The sequence below is a fragment of the Oryza glaberrima genome, chromosome 6 (assembly GCF_000147395.1).
Source record: "Oryza glaberrima chromosome 6, OglaRS2, whole genome shotgun sequence".
NCBI classification, from domain to species: domain Eukaryota; kingdom Viridiplantae; phylum Streptophyta; class Magnoliopsida; order Poales; family Poaceae; genus Oryza; species Oryza glaberrima.
The window spans coordinates 15808975-15828645 of record NC_068331.1 but is presented as its reverse complement, the minus strand read 5'-3'; the positions used below and the strand labels follow the sequence as shown (position 1 = coordinate 15828645).

At 44.7% G+C, this 19671-nt stretch overlaps 3 protein-coding genes and 2 long non-coding RNA genes across 11 annotated transcripts in view; 2 read left to right on the top strand and 3 right to left on the bottom strand.

Annotated features, from left to right (window-relative positions):
• The window catches only part of LOC127776938 (uncharacterized), a 31970-nt gene extending 12842 nt beyond the window's left edge, over positions 1–19128 (top strand). The window contains exons 4-7 of the mRNA XM_052303493.1: positions 18335–18459; positions 18526–18723; positions 18793–18851; positions 18933–19128. Of these exons, the coding sequence (XP_052159453.1) occupies positions 18335–18459; positions 18526–18723; positions 18793–18851; positions 18933–19128 (578 nt within the window). The remainder of the gene's footprint in view (positions 1–18334; positions 18460–18525; positions 18724–18792; positions 18852–18932) is intronic.
• Positions 405–1805, top strand: LOC127775888 (uncharacterized). The gene is made up of 3 exons (XR_008018070.1): positions 405–1395; positions 1486–1559; positions 1659–1805. It is a non-coding gene; the product is annotated as an uncharacterized LOC127775888 (long non-coding RNA).
• Positions 3434–10012, bottom strand: LOC127775887 (uncharacterized). 7 transcript variants are annotated; one of them, XR_008018066.1, is made up of 7 exons: positions 9265–10012; positions 9009–9145; positions 8748–8907; positions 5961–8614; positions 5629–5803; positions 4631–4857; positions 3434–3718 (listed from the first exon to the last, which is right to left on the bottom strand). It is a non-coding gene; the product is annotated as an uncharacterized LOC127775887 (long non-coding RNA). The 7 variants fall into 7 exon arrangements; XR_008018068.1 differs by having other exon boundaries at positions 4631–5803; positions 5961–8107; positions 8197–8614; XR_008018069.1 differs by having other exon boundaries at positions 4631–5803; positions 5961–6052; positions 8077–8614; positions 9265–10011.
• LOC127775885 (uncharacterized) lies at positions 12394–13126 on the bottom strand. The gene is made up of 2 exons (XM_052302196.1): positions 12967–13126; positions 12394–12869 (listed from the first exon to the last, which is right to left on the bottom strand). Exons 1-2 carry the CDS (start codon positions 13124–13126, stop codon positions 12394–12396), a joined length of 636 nt encoding a protein of 211 aa, XP_052158156.1.
• Positions 13323–14331, bottom strand: LOC127775884 (uncharacterized). Its single transcript, XM_052302195.1, has 2 exons — positions 13621–14331; positions 13323–13532 (listed from the first exon to the last, which is right to left on the bottom strand). The coding sequence occupies exons 1-2, from the start codon at positions 14137–14139 to the stop codon at positions 13323–13325; spliced, it is 729 nt and encodes a 242-aa protein (XP_052158155.1). The 5' UTR covers positions 14140–14331.
• Positions 19129–19671: the final 543 nt, after the last annotated feature.

The window sequence follows — 19671 nt, the reverse complement described above, 5'->3', positions numbered from 1 at the left end:
AACCTTGAATTCACAAAAATTGGTAACCTTGATAATATCTGGCTGATACAAATAGATGCCAACACATTCATGATAGGGGTGTTAACAATAACATATAATTCGTTTGAACAATGTCCTAGTAAATAAAACTGATAAGCAAAGAAGCAAGAGCAAGCAGGAATGTAATACCTGATTACATGAGTTAAGTGCTCAAGGATCATGTTACACAAGCATTAAGAAATTACACTTTCATGTAAAAGCATATGATTAATTGTTTTAATTTGTCAAACAGCTTCATAATTATTTTCATATAATTGGGCATAATGTTGATCCAAATTAAGGCACAACCAAGAACACATATAGCGAAATCATAAAAGGACAATGAGATGATTTGGTTGCAGTACCTTCCCTCCAATTTTGCTTGCCAACTTAACTATTAAGTGTGGCGGGCTGGGCGGTCAGGGAGCGATGCCACGTCAGCGTTTGCTACAGTACTACAGTTCTCAGGTGGATTTTTGCGGAAAAACCCTCCTTTTTTCTTTAATTGCGTATATGCCCCTTGCGATCAGTACTAATAGAGGAGAATCCGCGAATAAGGACCTATATGTAAAAAGCGGAAAACGTATGGCCTTTTTCGCAAAATGGCGCCCACTACCAAACACCCCAAACCCTATCCGTTGCCGCCCGCACCCTCTCCCTCTCCCTCTCCAGCGCCGCCACCGAGCGGCTCGCGCCGTCGCCTCCGCCACCCCTCGCGCCGCCATCTCCGCCATCGTCGTCGCCGTCGCCTCGCCTCGTCACAGCCGCCTCCGCCACCCCTCGCGTCGCCACCTCCGCCATCGTCGTCATCGTCATCGTCGCCGTCGCCACCCCTCTCCCACCGCCGCTTCCGCCATCGTCGTCGCCGTCGCCTCGCGCCGCCACGGCCGCCGCCGCCTCCGACTTCCCCGTCGCCTCGCGTCGTTGTCGCCGTCGCCCACCCCCGCCACCATCGCCAGCCCCCCAAACCCTAGCCGCCGCCGCCCGCTCGTTCCGATGGGGATTCGGAGGGGGTCGAGGGGAGGCAGAGGCGTAGGCGGCGGTGGTCGGCGAAGAGGACGAATATGGCGACGGCGGCAGTGGCGGAGGAGGCGGACGCGGCGGTGGGAGAGCGAGACGGTGGTGATGGCGGTCGGCGAAGAGGACGATGATGGTGACGGCGGCGGCAGCGGAGGAGGCGGTTGCGGCGGCGGGAGAGCGAGACGGCGGTGATGGCGACGACCCGCGCACTCTCCCATGGCAATCTCAGGGCAGTGATCGTTCTTCCTCTTCTGTTTATGCTTGTGTATGGGCATATGGCTGTGGGGCTGTCGTTCCTGGTTTCAGCTCGGCGTCCATCGGATAGTCTCGCCGACAGCGCGTGGCACTTCCCCATCTGTAAGTGGGCTTCGGGGTTGCTCTCTCCCTTGCCTCTTGCCTAATACTACAGAATCTTCTAATCTGTAAATTTGTTTTTTTTTTTTTCAGATAAGATAGGTGGAGTGGAAAGGAGATGTTAGATCTGACAGTAGGAAGCTGTTAACATGCTTGGGCAGTAAAAGGTTAATTTCTTTATGGTCATGGCAAATCAGAAAATGCACAGCTTCTTTGTTCCTTGGCCAGGAAAATGATGTTGGCCTTTATGCTTTCTTTTGCTGCAGTTCTGAAAAGGTCAAAGCCAAGAGTTATGGAGGATATGACTGACGAAAGTCAATAAGCAATGCATCATTACCCCTATTGTATTCACGCTATGTATTTGTTTGTATCATGCAGATAAATACGAGAGTAGCAGAGAACTAATTAATCAACCCTTTCTTTCAGTGAAATCAAGTATATTTGAGGATCCTGTTGGACTAATTGGTACTTGGTGGTGAACTTATATTAGATTCATCTGTACTCTTGAAGAGTGAAAGTTATGTATTCCTGAAAAAAGAATGGAAGTTATATTTTATTCTAACAAATATCTGCATAAACATGTGATTGTTAAGCACACAATGCCATGTATACTTCCATATCCCAGATATTCATGCCTTAGATAATGACAATTATTTACTTATCTGAAAATAGTTTATGAATTTTAGTTGTGCATGATGCTAAAAAATGTTAATAAAAGATTATTTGTTATGCCTCATTTTGACTGCTTTTATGTAAGAGAAGGAAAATGACGAACCTATGTGTTTGGATGGAGGGATATGGGTGGATAGGACATGGCCGCCCATTTTTTGTATGTGTTTGGTTGCTGGGCAGGGGTGGGATGGGGCGGCCCGGGGAGGAATATTCCCCCCAGATGCTGGATGGGGGGATCCGGCCGATTTGCCCGGATCCAGCCGCCCGAGCGCCTGGGCGAGCGAGGGAGGCGGTCGTGTGACTCGCGTCACCCCGAGCGAGCGAGGGAGGGAGGCGGTCGCGAGCGGGATGCGGGCGCGGCGGCCGGCGCGAGATGCGGGCGCGGCGGCCGGCGCTGGCGCGGCAACGGGAAGAGGGACGATGGCGACGGGAGGAGGCGACGAGCTCGGAGACGCTGGCGGAGACGACGATGCGAACCGGCGACGACGACGATGCGAACCCGACGACGACGACGACGGTGCGGGCGGCGATAGCCGCGTCGGCGGGAGGCGGCGGCTGGCGGGAGGAGCCGGCCAGCGGGAGTAGGTGGCTGCCGGCGGGAGGAGGCGCGAGCTCGGAGACGCCGGCCGGTGACGACGACGACGCAGACCCGACGACGACGATGACACATGCCCGACGACGACGACGACGCGGACGCCGACAGCCGCGTCGGCGGGAGGCGGCGGCACCTGCCGCCGGCAGGAGGAGGCGGGCGACGGGAGGAGGTGGCGGCGGGAGGAGGCGAGCAGCGGCCGCCGGCGGGAGGAGGCGGCGGCGGCAGTGAGGAGGAGCCCCAGATCTAATGTTTTTTTCATTTTTCATTTTTCTTTTTTTTCTATGTGTATTTATAATATGGAGAGGTAGTGGTGTAAAATTGCTAGAGAATTTATAAAATACATTATGCATTAATTTGATGGGGGTATATTCACCATCTCTAAGTGAGAGGTGACCACACCTACAAATCCAACCTACTCCCTCCAACCAAACAGAAAATTGGATCACCAAATCCACCTTCATCCCTACAACCAAACAAAAAACTGGATCGCCATATCCACTCCACCAAACAAAAAACTGGATCGCCATATCCAGCAAAATATGGATCGCCATATCCCATCCTACCTTGACCGTGAACCAAACACACCCTAATAGTTTCTAACTAGAGGACGGGGGGCGCCATTGGTCGCCGCCTGATCACATGTCATGTATGTACCAAGCTAGTTACTGGAGCATCAACTAATTTAGAGTGCACTGAAGGTTACAAAGCAAATTCGCAGATTAAAAGCAGAAGATAGTAAGGTGGTTGTTTATAGGAAGCATGGCGAACTGTTCATCGGCTATAGTTACAATGAAAATTACCGATGGCAGTAACAGCCGTACGCATGAGTTCTATTTGTTGTTGACAATATAGTGATCAGCATATCTTAACTGACTTGAATTTAAATTACCAAATCATGCATTAATTTAGTAAGTTACAAACCAAAAAAAAATGTCAATAAAAAAAGATTACATTTCTTTACAAAGTAAATTTCAGAAAACATTTGCAGGAACTTTGCAAATATTAGAACTTTGCAGGAACTGCTTCCATCCAAACCTCTAACCTTGCCTAACAAAGAACCTGCCGCATGCAAAATTTTTGACGTGTCAGTTTATAAGTGATATAACAAATTATGAATTACAAATTATTTGTAACACCAGAAGATCTACCCGATATGCTTGGCGGGTAGCAGTCAAATGTTCGAGTTCATAAAGCAAAAGTAATGAAATGTATACATAGATTCGGACATGTGGGCATTCTGCTTGATAACCCTATAATTTTACCACCAAAAGTCTAAACAGATCACATGAAACACCAAACCGTAAAATCAAATTTGGCGAATAGAGTGACATGGATATAATTAGATAGATTGACATTATACTTAACCAATGTCATAAGGGATCAATGAGAAGCTAAAATTGGAACATGTAATCTTCTGTAAGTAAAATAACAAACAGTTGACATCTTCCTGTAAAATCTATGTTCTGATATGAAGGCATGAGCTTTGCAAGGTTGTTTGTTATTTACATGGATATAATTAGGTGGTTTTAATTGACGCTCAGGTAACAGAAAAAAACATCTTAGTTTTGTGCATGTGAACTACATTTATATACATTAACACCTAAGCTATTCTTGCGCATGAAACTCACATAATAAACCTAAAATTAGTGAAAAAGGAGCTGGAAGAAAAGGAAAGATCTTCACGATGGAGTTGACAAAGGATGCTAGAGATGTAAAAACAGAGCTAAACCTACACCTCATGCGTGTCAGAAGGAAAACAAGCAGGGAATCAATTTATAACCTCCTCTTTTGATTCTAGAATGTTACATTAGCAAATACAGAAACACAGATTTGAACTGAGGCTATTGCAACTCCAAAGGTCATAGAGGAAAAAAAATGATCATTGTTATAAGTGCCTCATTCACTAAAGAATAATTCATTCAATTACAAAGTTAAGAAGAGTGGAAATTGAGGACAAGTGAAGGGAGCAACCTCGCTGTTGGCAATGACAAATAGCAGTTCCTCGTCAACGAACTATCGAATATAATTCCTTTAAAATCTCCTGAGTAAAATTTGAGGAAAACAGAAAATGTGAGGCGTAAATCGTGATTTAAATGTTGATTGGAACAACTCTCCTCAAGTATCATGTCGGTGGCGCTTTTGCTTCCACATTTCAGTTAGCAATCAGGAGTTAAGCACATCGGCAATACATTAGTCACCTAATAAACATCAGGGAATTAATCATTTCATACATCATACACACACAATACTCATATTACTGATATTTATAGACTGTGAGATCCCATAATCAAATATTGGCTAAGCATGAAGCTTATTTGTGAGATCCCATATTTGTGATGCAGATAATTCTTAAGGCTCAACTACAAACTTCTACTTAGAGCAATATAAAAACACAATATCAAAATATGTATCAATCATATAGAGTTTCCAACCAAGCGAGAAATGGGAATTAGAATACATGAAGAAAAGATAGCCCCAAAACCATAACTGAAAAGGTAAGATAATAAACATGCTTTGGTCATTTTAAATAAGTATCAAAGACAAGTACTATGAGGAACCACACTACACAGTTTCTTTTTTAACGTTTCAACATGTATCCAGTTAAATAGATTGATTAACCATACAGTTAATCAGATCATCTAAATATAATTATAAACTTGACCTATTTCAGCAAGTAGAGCGTATAGAAAAGAAAAACAATAGTGAATATACATATCCTACATTTGTTGATCACAGACTTTCTCGGATTTTCTATGTAATAGTTCTTAACGGAGTATCCTCTGTCTTGATTTTTCCTGTCTAAAAATTTCAATATTCCAACTTGAAAATAAACAAGGGGAAAAAAAGAGGGAAATCACAGAGATGTGATTGAATTAGTCGGTGACTACAATCACAAGCTAAACAATCTCAGGGCACGAAGAATACGGCACATATGCAAACATGTGAACATAGTAGTGGCTTTTGCTTACGGCTGCGGGACTCATCTGCGAGGTTGAGGAGATGTCAAAAGGTGAGGCGGCCATCGCCTTGGCACCGCACGTAGACGGTGATGGGCATATGCCTACCGAAGCAGTGCGCGGCCGCGAAGACGACCGCGTCCAGCAGGGCGAGTGGCAGAATCAGCATCATACACGTGACCTGTTACTGAACAGGAGCACTTCTGTAAAATCTGTGACTGAATTTCACAAATAAAAAATTACAGCCAAGAAAATGGTCTGTAAGATCTGTGACTGAATTTCACAGAGCAATTCTTCAACCATGAGTCTAATCACGAAGTCAGATTGACAAAAAGGTAGCTAACCTATAGATTAGATCAATCAACAGGGAGTCAACAACGAGTAGGATGGGCTTGCCTTGGCGTGCAGAATCTATGCTCGTGTGATCGCCCTTGGACTGCACAATTGAAATCATGTATGAGCATTGTTCTATGTAGGCTAGTTTATATGGTGAATAAGATATTTGTTGTTAAGTTTAACAGGTAGTGTTGATTTGCCGTGGTCAGCTTGACCATGGAGAATGTCAGTGGATCCATAATTATAGCTGCAAAATATGTTGCAAAATGAATTTGCAGGTATGTATTTATGTTTTAGTTCCTCCATAGTTTCAGTACACCGTGTTAGAATAAAGTGAATGAAATTTGGGAATGCAGTAATAACTAAAGGTGCAGAAGGCAGGTTTAAAAATTAGGTATGTATTGTAAGCGATGATAAAGTTAAGTATTAAATGGTTGTTATAGTGGATCATAAAGTTCATGCACACACTCATTGTTATGGATATTAAATAAACACCAGGGTCAAATGAATATGTACATATGACCTTAAATTTTCAACAGAGAAACATGGAACGTATTACTTTGTAGGAAGCAGACACCATAGAGGGCTTGAGGTGGAAAAAACAAAATTCTATACATACAAAGGTACATGGTAGTTCTAATCTTAAATTAACCTTAGAGAAAACTTGGAAAATACGAAGCCTAATTCCAGTATGCATGTTCTCAGATGATAAAATCCATGGCAAAATGATGCAACCACATTTGCCTATACCACACTCAATGAACTGGGGGAAAAATTGACTTCCCAAAAAAATTAAATCACAAGAATAGTCTCTCAAAGGTGAATTTAAATTGTAAAATCTGCGCATAATTATAGAGCTAAAGGAAGTGTTAAACTCATTGGAGTGCATTAAACCTCATGAAGGTGTTGTTTGTACAGATAATCTAAGGGCTCATTCGGATTGCAGGCTTTTTACGGGAATTTCATGGGAATACTGTTCACTTGGATATTTTTCCTATCCTATCGTTCGGATGGTAAAAAGTGGTTGTGGGAAAACTGCAGGGAAAAATCCTTTGCTACCGATTCCACAGGAAAAACGGAGGAAAATTCCATCCACTCCAAGCTCTTGTTCTCTCCCTTTCCTGTAAACCGAATGCTCTTAGCTTCTACGTTCCTGTGTTTTTCAATCCTCTGTTTTCTACGTGATTTCCTTTCATATTCCTACGATTTTCCTATCCTGCATTTTTTCCTACCCTGTAATCCGAATAGGCCCTAAAGCAAGAAGTAACTAAAGTAAGAAAATATATCTCAGCTACAAAGATAAGTGATAATTTGAAGTATTCAGAGCTAGGATCACTCGAAAGTACTTTCCTGGTTCAATGAGCAGAAAGAATAACTGCCAAAGTTTAGCATAAGTTTTTGTATATTCTAATCTTGTAGTTTTCTCTTATAAATATTGCTTTCTATATATGTTAAGATAGGACAGTAGGAGTGTCTCAAATCGTAGGAATGAGTTTTATGATGTGAGGCATGATATAGGAAATAATTATAAAATCAAGTCGAATATGGTGGGAGCAAAAATACATAGTGGCTGTATTGTTGGTTAAAAAGGTTTGGTTTTGAAGGGTGCAAGGTGTTTTGCAATATGGTACTATTCCCATTGATTGCACGTAATGCAGTGAACTGGAAATTGACATATATATAATATATATATATATATATATATATATATATGTTTAGATCAAAGCATCTTGATCACTATTACATATCAGCACATGGCCCAGCTTATTATTTGCCCTTCTTAGCTTTAAAAAAAAAAACATGGAAATAAGCAAGCACGATAAATATGGTTATAGCCTCAATAATTATATGATCAGGAATTCATCACTTCAGAAAGTGATTCTTTAGTTTGACATCACAGCAAAGCCAATCTTTGTATATTCTCCAAGAACACTACCCAACCATCACATCCTAAGTCAATATTAATTGTACAATAAGTACATGTCCCTATGTCAATTAAGAACCAAACCTCACACAAAATATGATAAGCATTCAGGTGAAAACCTAAAATGAGCTGCTCTAAAAACATCACACCATCCAAATCTAAAATATGTAAATCATAAAGCGCTGCGAAGGACATATCACCTGTATTTGTAGGAGACAGGCAATTTCCTTGCTTTTCACACATAGCAATAGCATGCGTTATGTTAAATTTGCATTACTGAATAATCATATGTAAATCAAACAAAAAAAGTTAACATATACCAGAACTTTGCAAGAATTGCTTCCATTCAAGCATCTAAACCTTTTTCTGTCGGAACTCTGCAAGAATTGTATCCAACCAAGCATCTGAACCTTTTGCTCTAACTCATGATGCCCCACCAGAGATCTTGAAGCATACAAAAATTGGAATTTAGCAATTTTGGATGACATAAAAGGATTATAGATTGTTTGCAACTCAAGCAGATGTACATGTTATGCTCAGCAAGTAGCACTCAAAATATCAGAGCTCATGCAACAAAAATTATGAATCATGTACATATATTTCAGCATCTTGATAACTTTCACACTGGCCTCTAGAATTCTAAAGGAAAAGATGAAGCAGGAAGGTGTGCAATAACGATGCGCACAATAATCAAGTAAGCTTACATAGTGCAAGCTTTCCCACAGGGATTCCCATAACCTATATATGTTGCAATTTTCAACACACATGGAAAAAAACACTCATGTTAAGCAGCGAAGTAATAGCACTTTAAACAATCCAAAGGCATGAAGGATCCTTATCAAAGCACAAATGTCAGGACTAATTTACTGACCTGGCAACCAAGATCCCCGAGACCTAAAATGTGCTCACCATCAGTAACAACAATAACCTGAATGCTCTTCTCTGGCCAGTTCCTCAGTAACTCGAACATTCTCCCCCGGTACAAAAGCACCTCGTTTTAGATAATTGAAAATGATTTACAACTCCAACTTCTGCCATAAGTTTGTTCAAAAGAAGTAAAAGCAAATATAAGGTGAAGGGGCAAACGACCAACAGAAATGAGCAACAGATGAAAATAATGGAAGATACATACTTCCGTTGACCCTGTGGTTGTCTAAAGATTGACCCGTACTTCTGGCAAGCCTTGCCCACCGTCGGCGTGTACACAACGGGGAGCGATTCCTCAACGTTGTTGATCAGGAGCTTGTAGAAAAGCCTCTCATTCCTCTCCTGCAAACCAACCAACCACAAGAAAAACAACATGACATACTTGCCTAGTAAGCTGCAACCCATATCTAGTTTTCTACAGTTCCGACATTTTCTCTGAACAAGATGAAGCCAGAGCTCACCTGAAGGTCCATCAGGGCCATGTAACGCGGGCGGGGAAGAGCAGCGGGACAGTGGCGAGGCAGTGATTTCTGCAATGGGAGAAGGGGATCGGCCGTGGTAGTAGCCGCCGGCGGACGGGGGCGGTCAGATTCGCATCCTCCGACCACATGGAGGCTGGATCCAAACGCTGGCGGCCAGAGGCGGCGGTCGGCAGCGGTGGCGTGAGGCAGAGGTGGCGCGCTTCACGACGACGACGGCGTGCCGCGAGGGGGAGGCGCTCGGCAACGGCGACGACGGCGGCAGCTAGGGCTTGCGGGTGGAGTCGGAGGCGCTGGCGGAGGCGGAGGCGGCGACGGCTAGGCTTTTGGCGGCGGAGGCGGAAGCTGAGGCGCTCACGGAGGCGTAGGCTAGGGTTTCAAGGTGGCTAGGGCTAGGTGGAGGCCGCGGCGCAAGGGGGAGGCGGAGGAGGAGGCGGAGGCGGTGGCGCTCGGCGACGGGGACGGCGATGGCGACGGCGAATGGGGGAGGCGGAGGTGGCGCTCGGCGCCGGCGCCGGCGCCGCGAGGGGAGGACGGACTCGGCGCTCGGTGCCGGCGGTGGGAGAGAGAGAGGGAGAGGGAGAGGGAGAGGGAGAGCGTGGAGGGAGGGGTGAGCGGACCGGCGGCGGCGGAGGAGAATGGCTGAGGGAGAGGGAGGGGCGGCGACGGCGGGCGCAGCGGCGGCGTGAGAGGGAGGGCGCGGGACGAGAGGGAGGACGGCAGTGGCTAGGGCTGGGGATTGGGTGGGTTAGTGCGCGTAAATTTTCGAAAAAGCCCCTCAACTTTCAAGTTTTACAGCGCGGTCCTAATTGGCGATTTTCCTCTCCTTCGCATGGAATATCTGGTCTTAGTAAGGGCCCAAGAGTAAAATTACATCTCAGGGTGTACTGTTTGTGAGGAACCTCTATCTAATTACGTGTGAATCGGAGGGCTTTTTCGCAAAAATCCACGTCGCGCGAACTGTTCCTGGCCGACGTGGCATCGCCCAGCGGCCTCAGGGCGCCGCCTAAAAGGGTGTGTTTGGTTGGGTGGACGAGCCTGGATAGGAGATAGCCGCCCGATTTTCTATGGTGTTTGGTTGGATGGCAGGGTGGATGGGGCGGCCCAGAATAAGGAATATTCCCTCAATATGCTGGATGAGTGTATCCGACCGATTTTGCTGGATGAAGCCATCCAGTTTTGGTCTGGGTGATGTGTCCTGTTCTGATTGGCTGTGGTTGGTTTGATTTTCTGTTAAGCAAGCTCCAAATGATTTTTTCTCCTAAACCGTTTATTTAATTTATGATTTGATTACACCATTATATTTGTTACAATTAAATATTTAAAACAAGATCTCGGATGATTATATTTTGATAAAAAAATATATATGACAAATGGGTCCCACTAACTTTTGCCTTTTTCCATCCATGCTATATCCTCCAACCAAACAAGAAATTGGATCGCCATATCCATACAAACCAAACAAAAAAATAGATCGCCATATCCAACAAAATATGGATGGCCATATCCCATCCATGCATGACCGTGAACCAAACATTTAATTGAATGTTGGGACTTGGGATTATAAGCTCTGTTCTAATATGCCTTCTCACCTATACAAAATTTCAACAAACTCCCAACCTGTTATTCATCCGGTACATAACCTCCACCGGGAATTATTATTCACATTGCTTTTCATGTTTTAAGATCATGGTTGATAAAAGTTTCCTATGGTTATATATTAAAATTTCAAGTCTCTGATAATTTATTCGAGGGTTCATAAAAGCCAAGCTGATTATTTTCTTTAAAGGAAATGTTTGGTAAGAACTACACATTTTGATTTTATTTGCTGAGTTACATAAAACTGATGAAGTGATACTGAATTTGACAAGGTGCAAACCTACAATTATTTTCTTGTTTAGTAAATCATAAGTACATATATGGGGCAATTGCATCCGTGCCCCCACTTTCGAAGCCAATTGCTGTTTTACCTCTACTTTTTAGGGTTTGCACTTTTACCCCCACTTTTTGAATCTAAAGCAGCCATGTACCCCCATTCCTAACAGCCATAACTAACGGTGTTAGTTGTAGAGAAAAGGACATATATACCCTTGGTGGTTATTGCAATTTTGCCCCCATTTTGTTCAGCTTTGTGTGATTTTGCCCCCCATTTTTTTCAGCCTGTGAGTGTTATAATGTGAGGCTTTGAACGGCCTAAGCACGTGCATTCACTATGAACCGCTAAACTACAGGTCAACGCCACATGGATAATACAACAGGGCTGTGAATTGTTCCAAAAAATAATACAACAGCAGCTCTGTGTCCAGTTCATTGCATAGAGCAACAAATGAGCAGTCCATGGTAAAAAAAAATAAAAATCACAAATATGAGGCAGTTACAAAATTTGAATAAAATTTCGACAACATTTCGGCAGCATTTCGATAGAATTTTGACACAATTAGCACAAGTCACATATATAGCAAGCATTACATAGTGTCCCATAGAAATAAGCCACGATACATATAAGTCGTCGACCACAAACATTACTTAGTGTCCACAAACATAATTGCACACATCACATGTCCACAACATAGATACACATTACCACATATTACAGTCCACAACATAGAAGGCACATTACCACATATTACAGTCCATATATGCACAAAAGTGCACAACAAATAGATGTCCAAAATCATGCAAACCATGAAGCCTCTTCCTCCCCTTCCCCTTCCCCCTTTCCATTTGCACTTGATAGTTAAGAAAGAAATTAGCAATAACAAAAATAAGCAAAATATGCATATAAATAGAAGAAAATAGCAATATATTACTCACTTTGATATGGCTGCAGCACTTGGGTCGTTGCTACAAAATCATGCAAACCATGAAGCTAGCCTCCCTCCTCTTCCTCCCCCTCCCCTTCCCCTTCCCCTTCTCCTTCCCCTTCCTCTCCCCCTTGCACTTGCACTTGCACTTCATAGTTGCATAAAGAAATCAGCAATAACGAAATAAGCAAATTCTGAAGATAAATAGAAGGAAATAGCAATGCATGACTCACATGGAAGTGGCTGCAGCACTTGTGTCGTTGTTCCCATCTCCTGTCCCAATTTTTGAAGATGAGTGCATCCTCTTTTAACTTGCCGTGGGACCTCCTTGGCAAGTCTTGGCCGTGTGGCCTAGCTCATTACATTCAGTGCATTTCTTTCTCTTACTAGTGCCAGCCTCATCACTTGCCTTCATCCTAGCCACTCGTGGCCTCCCAGGTTTCCTTCTCAATCTAGGCTTCTTTATTTTGTAGCCTAGATCAACATGTGTCCATCTATCCTTCGATGTCATTGGATTAAAAGTCCCTGCATATGCCTTCTTGAACTTCTCAACGGAGAAGCAATCATCCACAAAATCATCCATATGGACATCCGTGCTAAGATTTGCAATGAATGCTAAGCTTTTGGCAGCCGCCCACTTATTTTGGGCAAATAGAGGGCCACGGAACTTCTTCTTCATGTTCTTCCACAAGTGCCTCATACATTCTCTATGTTCCACTCCTGGATAAACATCATCTACAGCACTTTCTATTCCTTTGCCTGCATCCGTACTAATGACCAAACCTACAATAAGAGTATAGTAGGTGGTTAGTCAAATATGAATTGAAATGATGGAGGATGCAAGAAACAACTTTAAGAATAGACATTCCTTTTGGAGTACCAATAGCTTTCTTCACATTCTGAACAAACCAAGTCCAGCTTTCCTTAGATTCTGTCTCAATCACCCCATATGCCACTGGAAATAGCCTGTTATGACCATCAATTGCAACAGCCGAAGCCAACTGGCCTCTGGACCTTCCAGTCAAGTGAGTGGAATCCATAGCAATGTAAGGCCTGCATCCTTCCAAAAACCCATCGATACAGGGTTTAAGAGCAACAAAGAACCTCCTAAAGTAGACATCACCATTGCACTCTTTAGTGTCTAGCTCAACTACACTACCTGGCACTGATCTCAATAGCTCTTCACGATAGGTAGGCAACAGATCGTAGCTGTCATCCCACTTTCCATTTATAATGTCAAGTGCTCTCTCTACCTCTGAAGACCTTGAAATATGGGATATCAATCTGATGCTTCCTATTCAACTCCTCCTGCAAATCCTTTGCTCCCCTTGAGGGGTTATCCCGCAACAAGTCCACCACTCGATCAGCTACCCACTTAGTGGTGACCATTGTTTCACCACACTTATTGAAAGATCCACAAGTGTGCTTTGGTCCACTTGTCTTGACCTACAAGCAAAGAATAAATAGCTCATGTTTCATCTTGAACAAAAATTCCAAACAGAATAACCATTCATAAATACGCATGTAAAAGTACCTTGCATCCAATGTACTTAGGGCTTGTAGATGCAAAAAAACACCACTTGCAACCCTCTTCTGCTCTTTTGCAAATGGCTCTAAACCTTTTCTTGTCTTTCTTGACAGTTTCAAAAGCATGATCATTCAAGATATCATGATGGGTAACTGCTAACTTGCATTGATCCACATCTGCGAACACTACACTAACATCAATACAAGGATCCTGAACATCATATGCAAAGACAGGTACATCATCATCATCATCCTCATCAACAATTTCTTGATTAGGATCAAACAAAGGGTCAGAACAATCAGAGTCGGAAGATTCGGCCAAATTAGAATCATAGCTGATATCACTATGTGCCACAAGTGATTCGTTGTCAGAGTATATGCCCTCATCATCAATGCCTACTGCATCCTCATCATTTGACCCCTTTTGTTTGGAATTCTTGGCTCTCTTTTTTTTGGCTCCCTTATTAGTGGCTCTCTCATTTGTGGCTCTCTGTTTTTTTGGCTCCCTCATTAGTAGCTCCCTCATTTGTGGCTATCTTTTTTTGGCTCCCTCATTTGTGGCAATCTCACTTATGCATGCTCTAGACCTTACTGAAGGATGAAACCTACGCTTTGTGGGTGAAAATTGCAATGGACCATTGAAATCATTGATTTTGGCATCAATGCACACAACCCCCTTATCTATATTGAGCTGAAACCACTCCCGCAAATGTTCATCGGATTTTATCTCAACAAAACCATCATCCAAAGAACACCACAAACTCACATATTGATTAGATCCCCACGTGTAGTGTTCAGTAATGAAATTAACAACTTGCAGCAGATCATACTTATGCATGTCAATATTTTGGGTTGGCAAGGTTTTACCCTGGAGGTATTGCTTTGGACCTCCATCCGGCAAACTGAAAAAAGACTCAACTCTAACAACTAATTGCAAATCGCTGTGAGTAGGCCTACAAATCACAACACAAGTGGCACATTTAGGTAAATCGTCCTAAATAGCAAAGTTATATAGAGAGACGAAAAAGCAACCGTACTGAATGCAGCCCCAAGATTAAAATGCATACTAGCTGGTAGTTCAAGTATATCTAAGTATCTAACTCTAAGTTTCATCTAGGTTTAGCTAGCTCTAAGTTTTCATGTCCATTTTCATTAGATAGCATGACAAGAATCAAATTACCTGTTGAACTCTTCCATCAAAATTAGCTCCATTGATATGATTTCCTCCATTGCCAACAACTTCCCCTTTTCTGCCTTATCTTGCCCTCGGCTGTGAGAGGCCACCTCCACGTGGAAGAGAACTGGCCACCGGCTGTGAACCTCCTGCGAGCGGGCGCCGGCGCACGCCCTCGGCCGCGGCCTCGCACCGCCGCCGTCGCCTCCTCGCGCGGCCGCCGCCTCCCCGTCGCGCGAGCTCCCTCCAGCGCGTGCCTCGGCCGCCACCTCACCGCCGCGAGAGCTCCCTCGCCGCCGCCTCGCGCGCCTCGGCCGCCGCCTCCGCGCCGCGCGGGCTCCCTCGCCGCCGCCTCCCCGCTGCGCGCGCTCGCCGCCGCCTCCCCGCCGCGCCGCCGCCGCCACCACCGCCGCGCTAGCTCGCTAGGGTTTTGAGTTGACTTGACTCAGGGAGTCCCGACACACGGGAAGAGAAGAACCCTATCCATTCACTTTCCCTCAGGGGTAGAAGTGTCATTACATAATTCCTAAAACCTTTTTTAAATTTCTTTTTGTATTTCTTTAACACATAATGTGGGACCCACCAAACGGCTGTCACAAATGGGGGTAGACGGCTGCTTCAAATTCAAAAAGTAGGGGTAAAAATGCAAACCCTAAAAAATGGGGGCAAAACAACAATTGGCTTTCAAAGTGGGGGCATGGATGCAATTGCCCCTACATATATTTGTGACATTCTCAAGAACTGGAGTGCGCTTCAGGATTTGTTAGCGGCAACAATAAGATACTTTTACAGGACACTGAATTTGACAAGGTGAAAGACCATAATGATCTAATCTGATTTTCTTTTCCTTGTGTTGTTTATGTAAAAAATCCTACATAACCCAGTATGATCAAATAGTTAACAGATTTAATCTCTGTATGTTCTATATCTTAGTGCTAGAGATACATTCCTGTTATTACAGTAATGAGGTGCTTTTAGTTCACAGATATAGCTAGGGGTCTCACATGTTCAGAATAGAGTTATGGAGATATTAATTTTCTGGTTGCAGATTGCTAAGGCGAGAGGATCGTTCTATAATAGCATTTTTTTTAAGAAGGAAAGTTATTTTGTAACTATCATCAAATGAGAATGGAAATAAACTGACAATTTGATATGTTTCTATTTGCAATAATATACGTTGATATGTTTCTATTTGCAATAATATATGTTACGAAACGTGCCATGCATGTGCATGTTCACTAATATTCATAAATGTATATAAACATTGTACTCACTCCGTTTCAGGTTATAAGACGTTTTGACTTTGGTTAAAGTCAAACTACTTCAATTTTGACTAAGTTTATGCACAAATATAGTAATATTTATAATACCGAGTTAGTTTTATTAAATCAATAATTGAATATATTTTCATAATAAATTCGTGTTGAGTTGAAAATAATATTTTTTCTATAAAATTAGTTAAACTTGAAGCAGTTTGAATTTGACCAAAGTCAAAACGTCTTATAACTTGAAACAGAGGGAGTACATTTAAAAGTATACTTTGATTTTTTTCAGCTTTATATTTGTATACTACTGAGAAAAAAAATCAAAATATGATAGTAATATGTGCTATAAAAATACCGGTGAAGATGGTATTATAAGGATATAAAAGTGTATTTCGTAAATATTTTATCTTACTTTCATAAATATAGAGGTATTGAATATATGCTATTCGAATTTGTAAAATTAGGAGAAATATTTGTTTTTTCTTTTTTTTATACTCCATCTTTTTTTAATAGATGACTATCGACGGTGGATACCCGTAGACCGGATATAGAGGGTATTGGGGTACGCTGGTACAAGGATCTACGTAGTATGGCATCAAGCAAACAGAAAACAGGGATTATACTGGTTTAGGCCCCTCGATAGGTAATAGCCCTAGTCCAGTTGGTATGGGATTATATGATGAGAACCACATATTACAAAGGGAATAGCAGAACTCGATGATACCGACAAGACTGTAGTCGAGTTGGTTTGACTAGATCACCCGACGACTTGGCTCCTGTAGGCTCCGACTTCGTAGGCTATGGTGGTTGTGTTGGCGATAAGATTCGATGCCTTAGGTACCCCCGGGGGGTCCCTTTTATACCGTAGGTCAGTTGGTCTCCAAGTAGAACTCGGGGACATCGGACCCTACACGATACAGTGACGACCCAGTTCTATCCGAGTAGGACTCCTTCCGTCTGTGGACTCCGTGATGGATTTCCTTTTCGTGTACAGAAAGCGTCCATATACGCGCAGGTATACCATATTAGTACACGACGTATATCCAAGGGTAGAGGGTATACCTTATCCGTGACCCTAACAGTAGCCCCCGACTTCTACTTAAATGAACTCATGTAACCGATCGCAACTTCTGATGTCGGGGTTGTTGTCGTTCTCGAATGGTTGATCTCGGTATGAAAATCGTAGAGGCAAAGAGTAATCGACAACACCATGTGGAGTTCAACGGTCATGAGTGAATTTAAATTGAAGTCCGAAAACTGTTGCGCGTAACGGACCCAGACATTTCCGGTGGCCATCTCTCTCCCTTCCTTTGAATTTGCACCGTCGGTAGTGCGTCTATTTAAGGAAGTTTTGGGGATCCATTTTGAAGTCTGCTTAGTGCAAAGAAAACTTTCCAGCCTCCAAGCTCCTCGTCTTCTCCCCTCCCGCAAAAACCCTAGCTTGCTCATCTTAGTCCCTTCTCCGGCGATCTCCGGCGGCAATGGATCTCGACAAGTCCACTTCCACCAGCACGTCCCTGAAGAAGTTGCAGGATGACGGTGCTCTCCCTGGCTATGGGACCATGGAGAGAGAACCAGGAGGTATTGAACCCGAACTTGTCCTGGGCCGCATGGTTGCGGTTGAGGATTATATTCTTTGTGGTTTTCTTCCTCCGCCTTCCGAGTTTCTTCTCCTCGTCTTAAACTTCTATGGTCTTTCTTTGCTCCATTTGAACCCCAATTCCATTGCCTTCCTCAATATCTTTTCCTATCTTTGCGAGGCCTACATTGGGGTAGAGCCGTTTCTTGATCTCTTCGCTTCTACTACGAGTTGCGCTGGATGGAAACTAAAAAGGTATCCGGATGTGTTTGTTTCCGGCTTCGGGATGGCCTGAAGTCGTGATACATCCCCTTCCAGTGCCCCTTTTCTCGCAGCAAATGGCGGGCGAGGTGGTTCTATCTTCAGATAGAAAACTCGGATCCAGTCTTTGTTGTCCCTGAGGAGCAACCAGACAAGATTTCCGAATGGACTGCCAAACCCGCCCTAACCCCTTCCCTTCAGTCTTTCATCGATGTCATCGATGACCTCCGAGTACGAGGGTTATCGGGGTATGAAGTCACTGCCGACTTCATCGGTAGGCGGATTTAGCCGCTCCAGGCCCGAGCCCACCCAGCCTTTGACTATTCTGGGCCAGAGGACGCGACCCGGGTTACTCCTCGGGGTATTTTTCTTGTATTTCGGAATATATTCTTTATTTGCATGTTCCTCCTGACTTATCGAGTTCTAGTCCTCGATCTTACAGGTTTAAACAGCGAAACCGTGGGGCGCCGCGTCGGTCAGGTGATGATCAGCGGCCCTACGATGGTGAGCAACGTCCTCGTCCCTCTTTGCGAGAAGGGGAAGGCTGATCGCGAGGCTGCGATCAACGTGAGTGTATTTGAGAACTCCTTTACTTCTGCTTTTCTGGATCATACTGTGACTTCATGCGTGCAGGCTCTCCCTCTGACTGACGTCATCGGGCCGCTCGTGGACCACCAGACAGCGGCCTCGTTGAATAAGGGCGTCGCCAAGGAGGCGTCCGACATTGCTGCTGCCGCTGCTGTTGCTACAACGAGTGGCCGCAACATTGCGAAGAGGGGGAGGAAGTTCTCCTCCGTGCTCGGGAATCGTCGGAAGGCGCCGACCCCATCGGTGAGCTTCTCTGGTCCTTTATGGCGTAGTCGGAAGATCTTGACCTCACACCGTGCTCATTTCACTTAGGCCTCGGACGCGTCTCCCCCGCCTCAGCGACCGCAAAGGCTGGTGACGCTTGGCGAGAAGTAAGTGGATGAATTTGAGGTCTCTTAATTCACATAATTTTGGTATCCCGTCTTCATGGAAGTCATGGAAATCCTTCACAGGGCGGCGCGGGTGAAGGCGGCGCATGACGGGTCTGGAGGAAACTCCAGTGCGTCTCCTGCAGCGGCTTCGGCAGATGTCGTGGTCGTGCCCAGGAGCCGTGACGCGACGCCCAGCGGCCCTGCCGGCAGCCTTGTGCCTGCTCGAGGCCCGCCCGTTGACGTCCTCACCTGGGGGGAGCTCCAAATCGAGATGTAGCGCATCCTCCAGGCCGGTGCTCGCGGCATAGGGCGCGAGATTGAGGAGGCGAAGGCGGCGGCGGCGTCGTCGGCGAACGAACGCACCGGCAAACTGGCGCGTGACCTGGCGGAGGTCCGGGAGGACCTCTAGAAGATGAGAGAGCTGGTGGCTGGCAACGAGAGGCAGCAGCAGGGGCTCGAGCACCACATGTCGGGGCTCGAGAACAACTTGTCGGAGATCCGCGGCTCGCTGCGGGTCACCTACACCGGTCTGGACCAGCTCACCGGGGAGTGCTGCGTCACGACCACCATCCCGGCGAACCCTGATGAGTTTTCGTTGACATCCTCACTCGCGGAACTGGCCACGGCGATGGAGGAGATTCCTTCCAAGCATGCGGCCAGGATTGGGGTGGAGACGTCCAACGGGATTTATACCGGGGTGTGCCACATCCTCGCGTGCGTAAGATTGGCGCACCCTGAACTCGATCTCCAGAGGATCTTGGATTAGGGGGCTGCTAGTGACGCGCGCAAGGGCGTGATGGAAGAAGTTGGTGACTTGGGG

Bases quoted from the DNA above. Each gene is read 5' to 3' on its own strand.
- LOC127775885 (XM_052302196.1), bottom strand. From the start codon at position 13,126: ATGGATTCCACTCACTTGACTGGAAGGTCCAGAGGCCAGTTGGCTTCG. The intron at 12,870-12,966 runs GTACTCCAAAAG...CTCTTATTGTAG, and splicing joins GAATGTGAAGAAAGCTATTG to GTTTGGTCATTAGTACGGAT.
- LOC127775884 (XM_052302195.1), bottom strand. From the start codon at position 14,139: ATGAGGGAGCTACTAATGAGGGAGCCAAAAAAACAGAGAGCCACAAAT. The intron at 13,533-13,620 runs GTACTTTTACAT...CTTTGCTTGTAG, and splicing joins CTAAGTACATTGGATGCAAG to GTCAAGACAAGTGGACCAAA.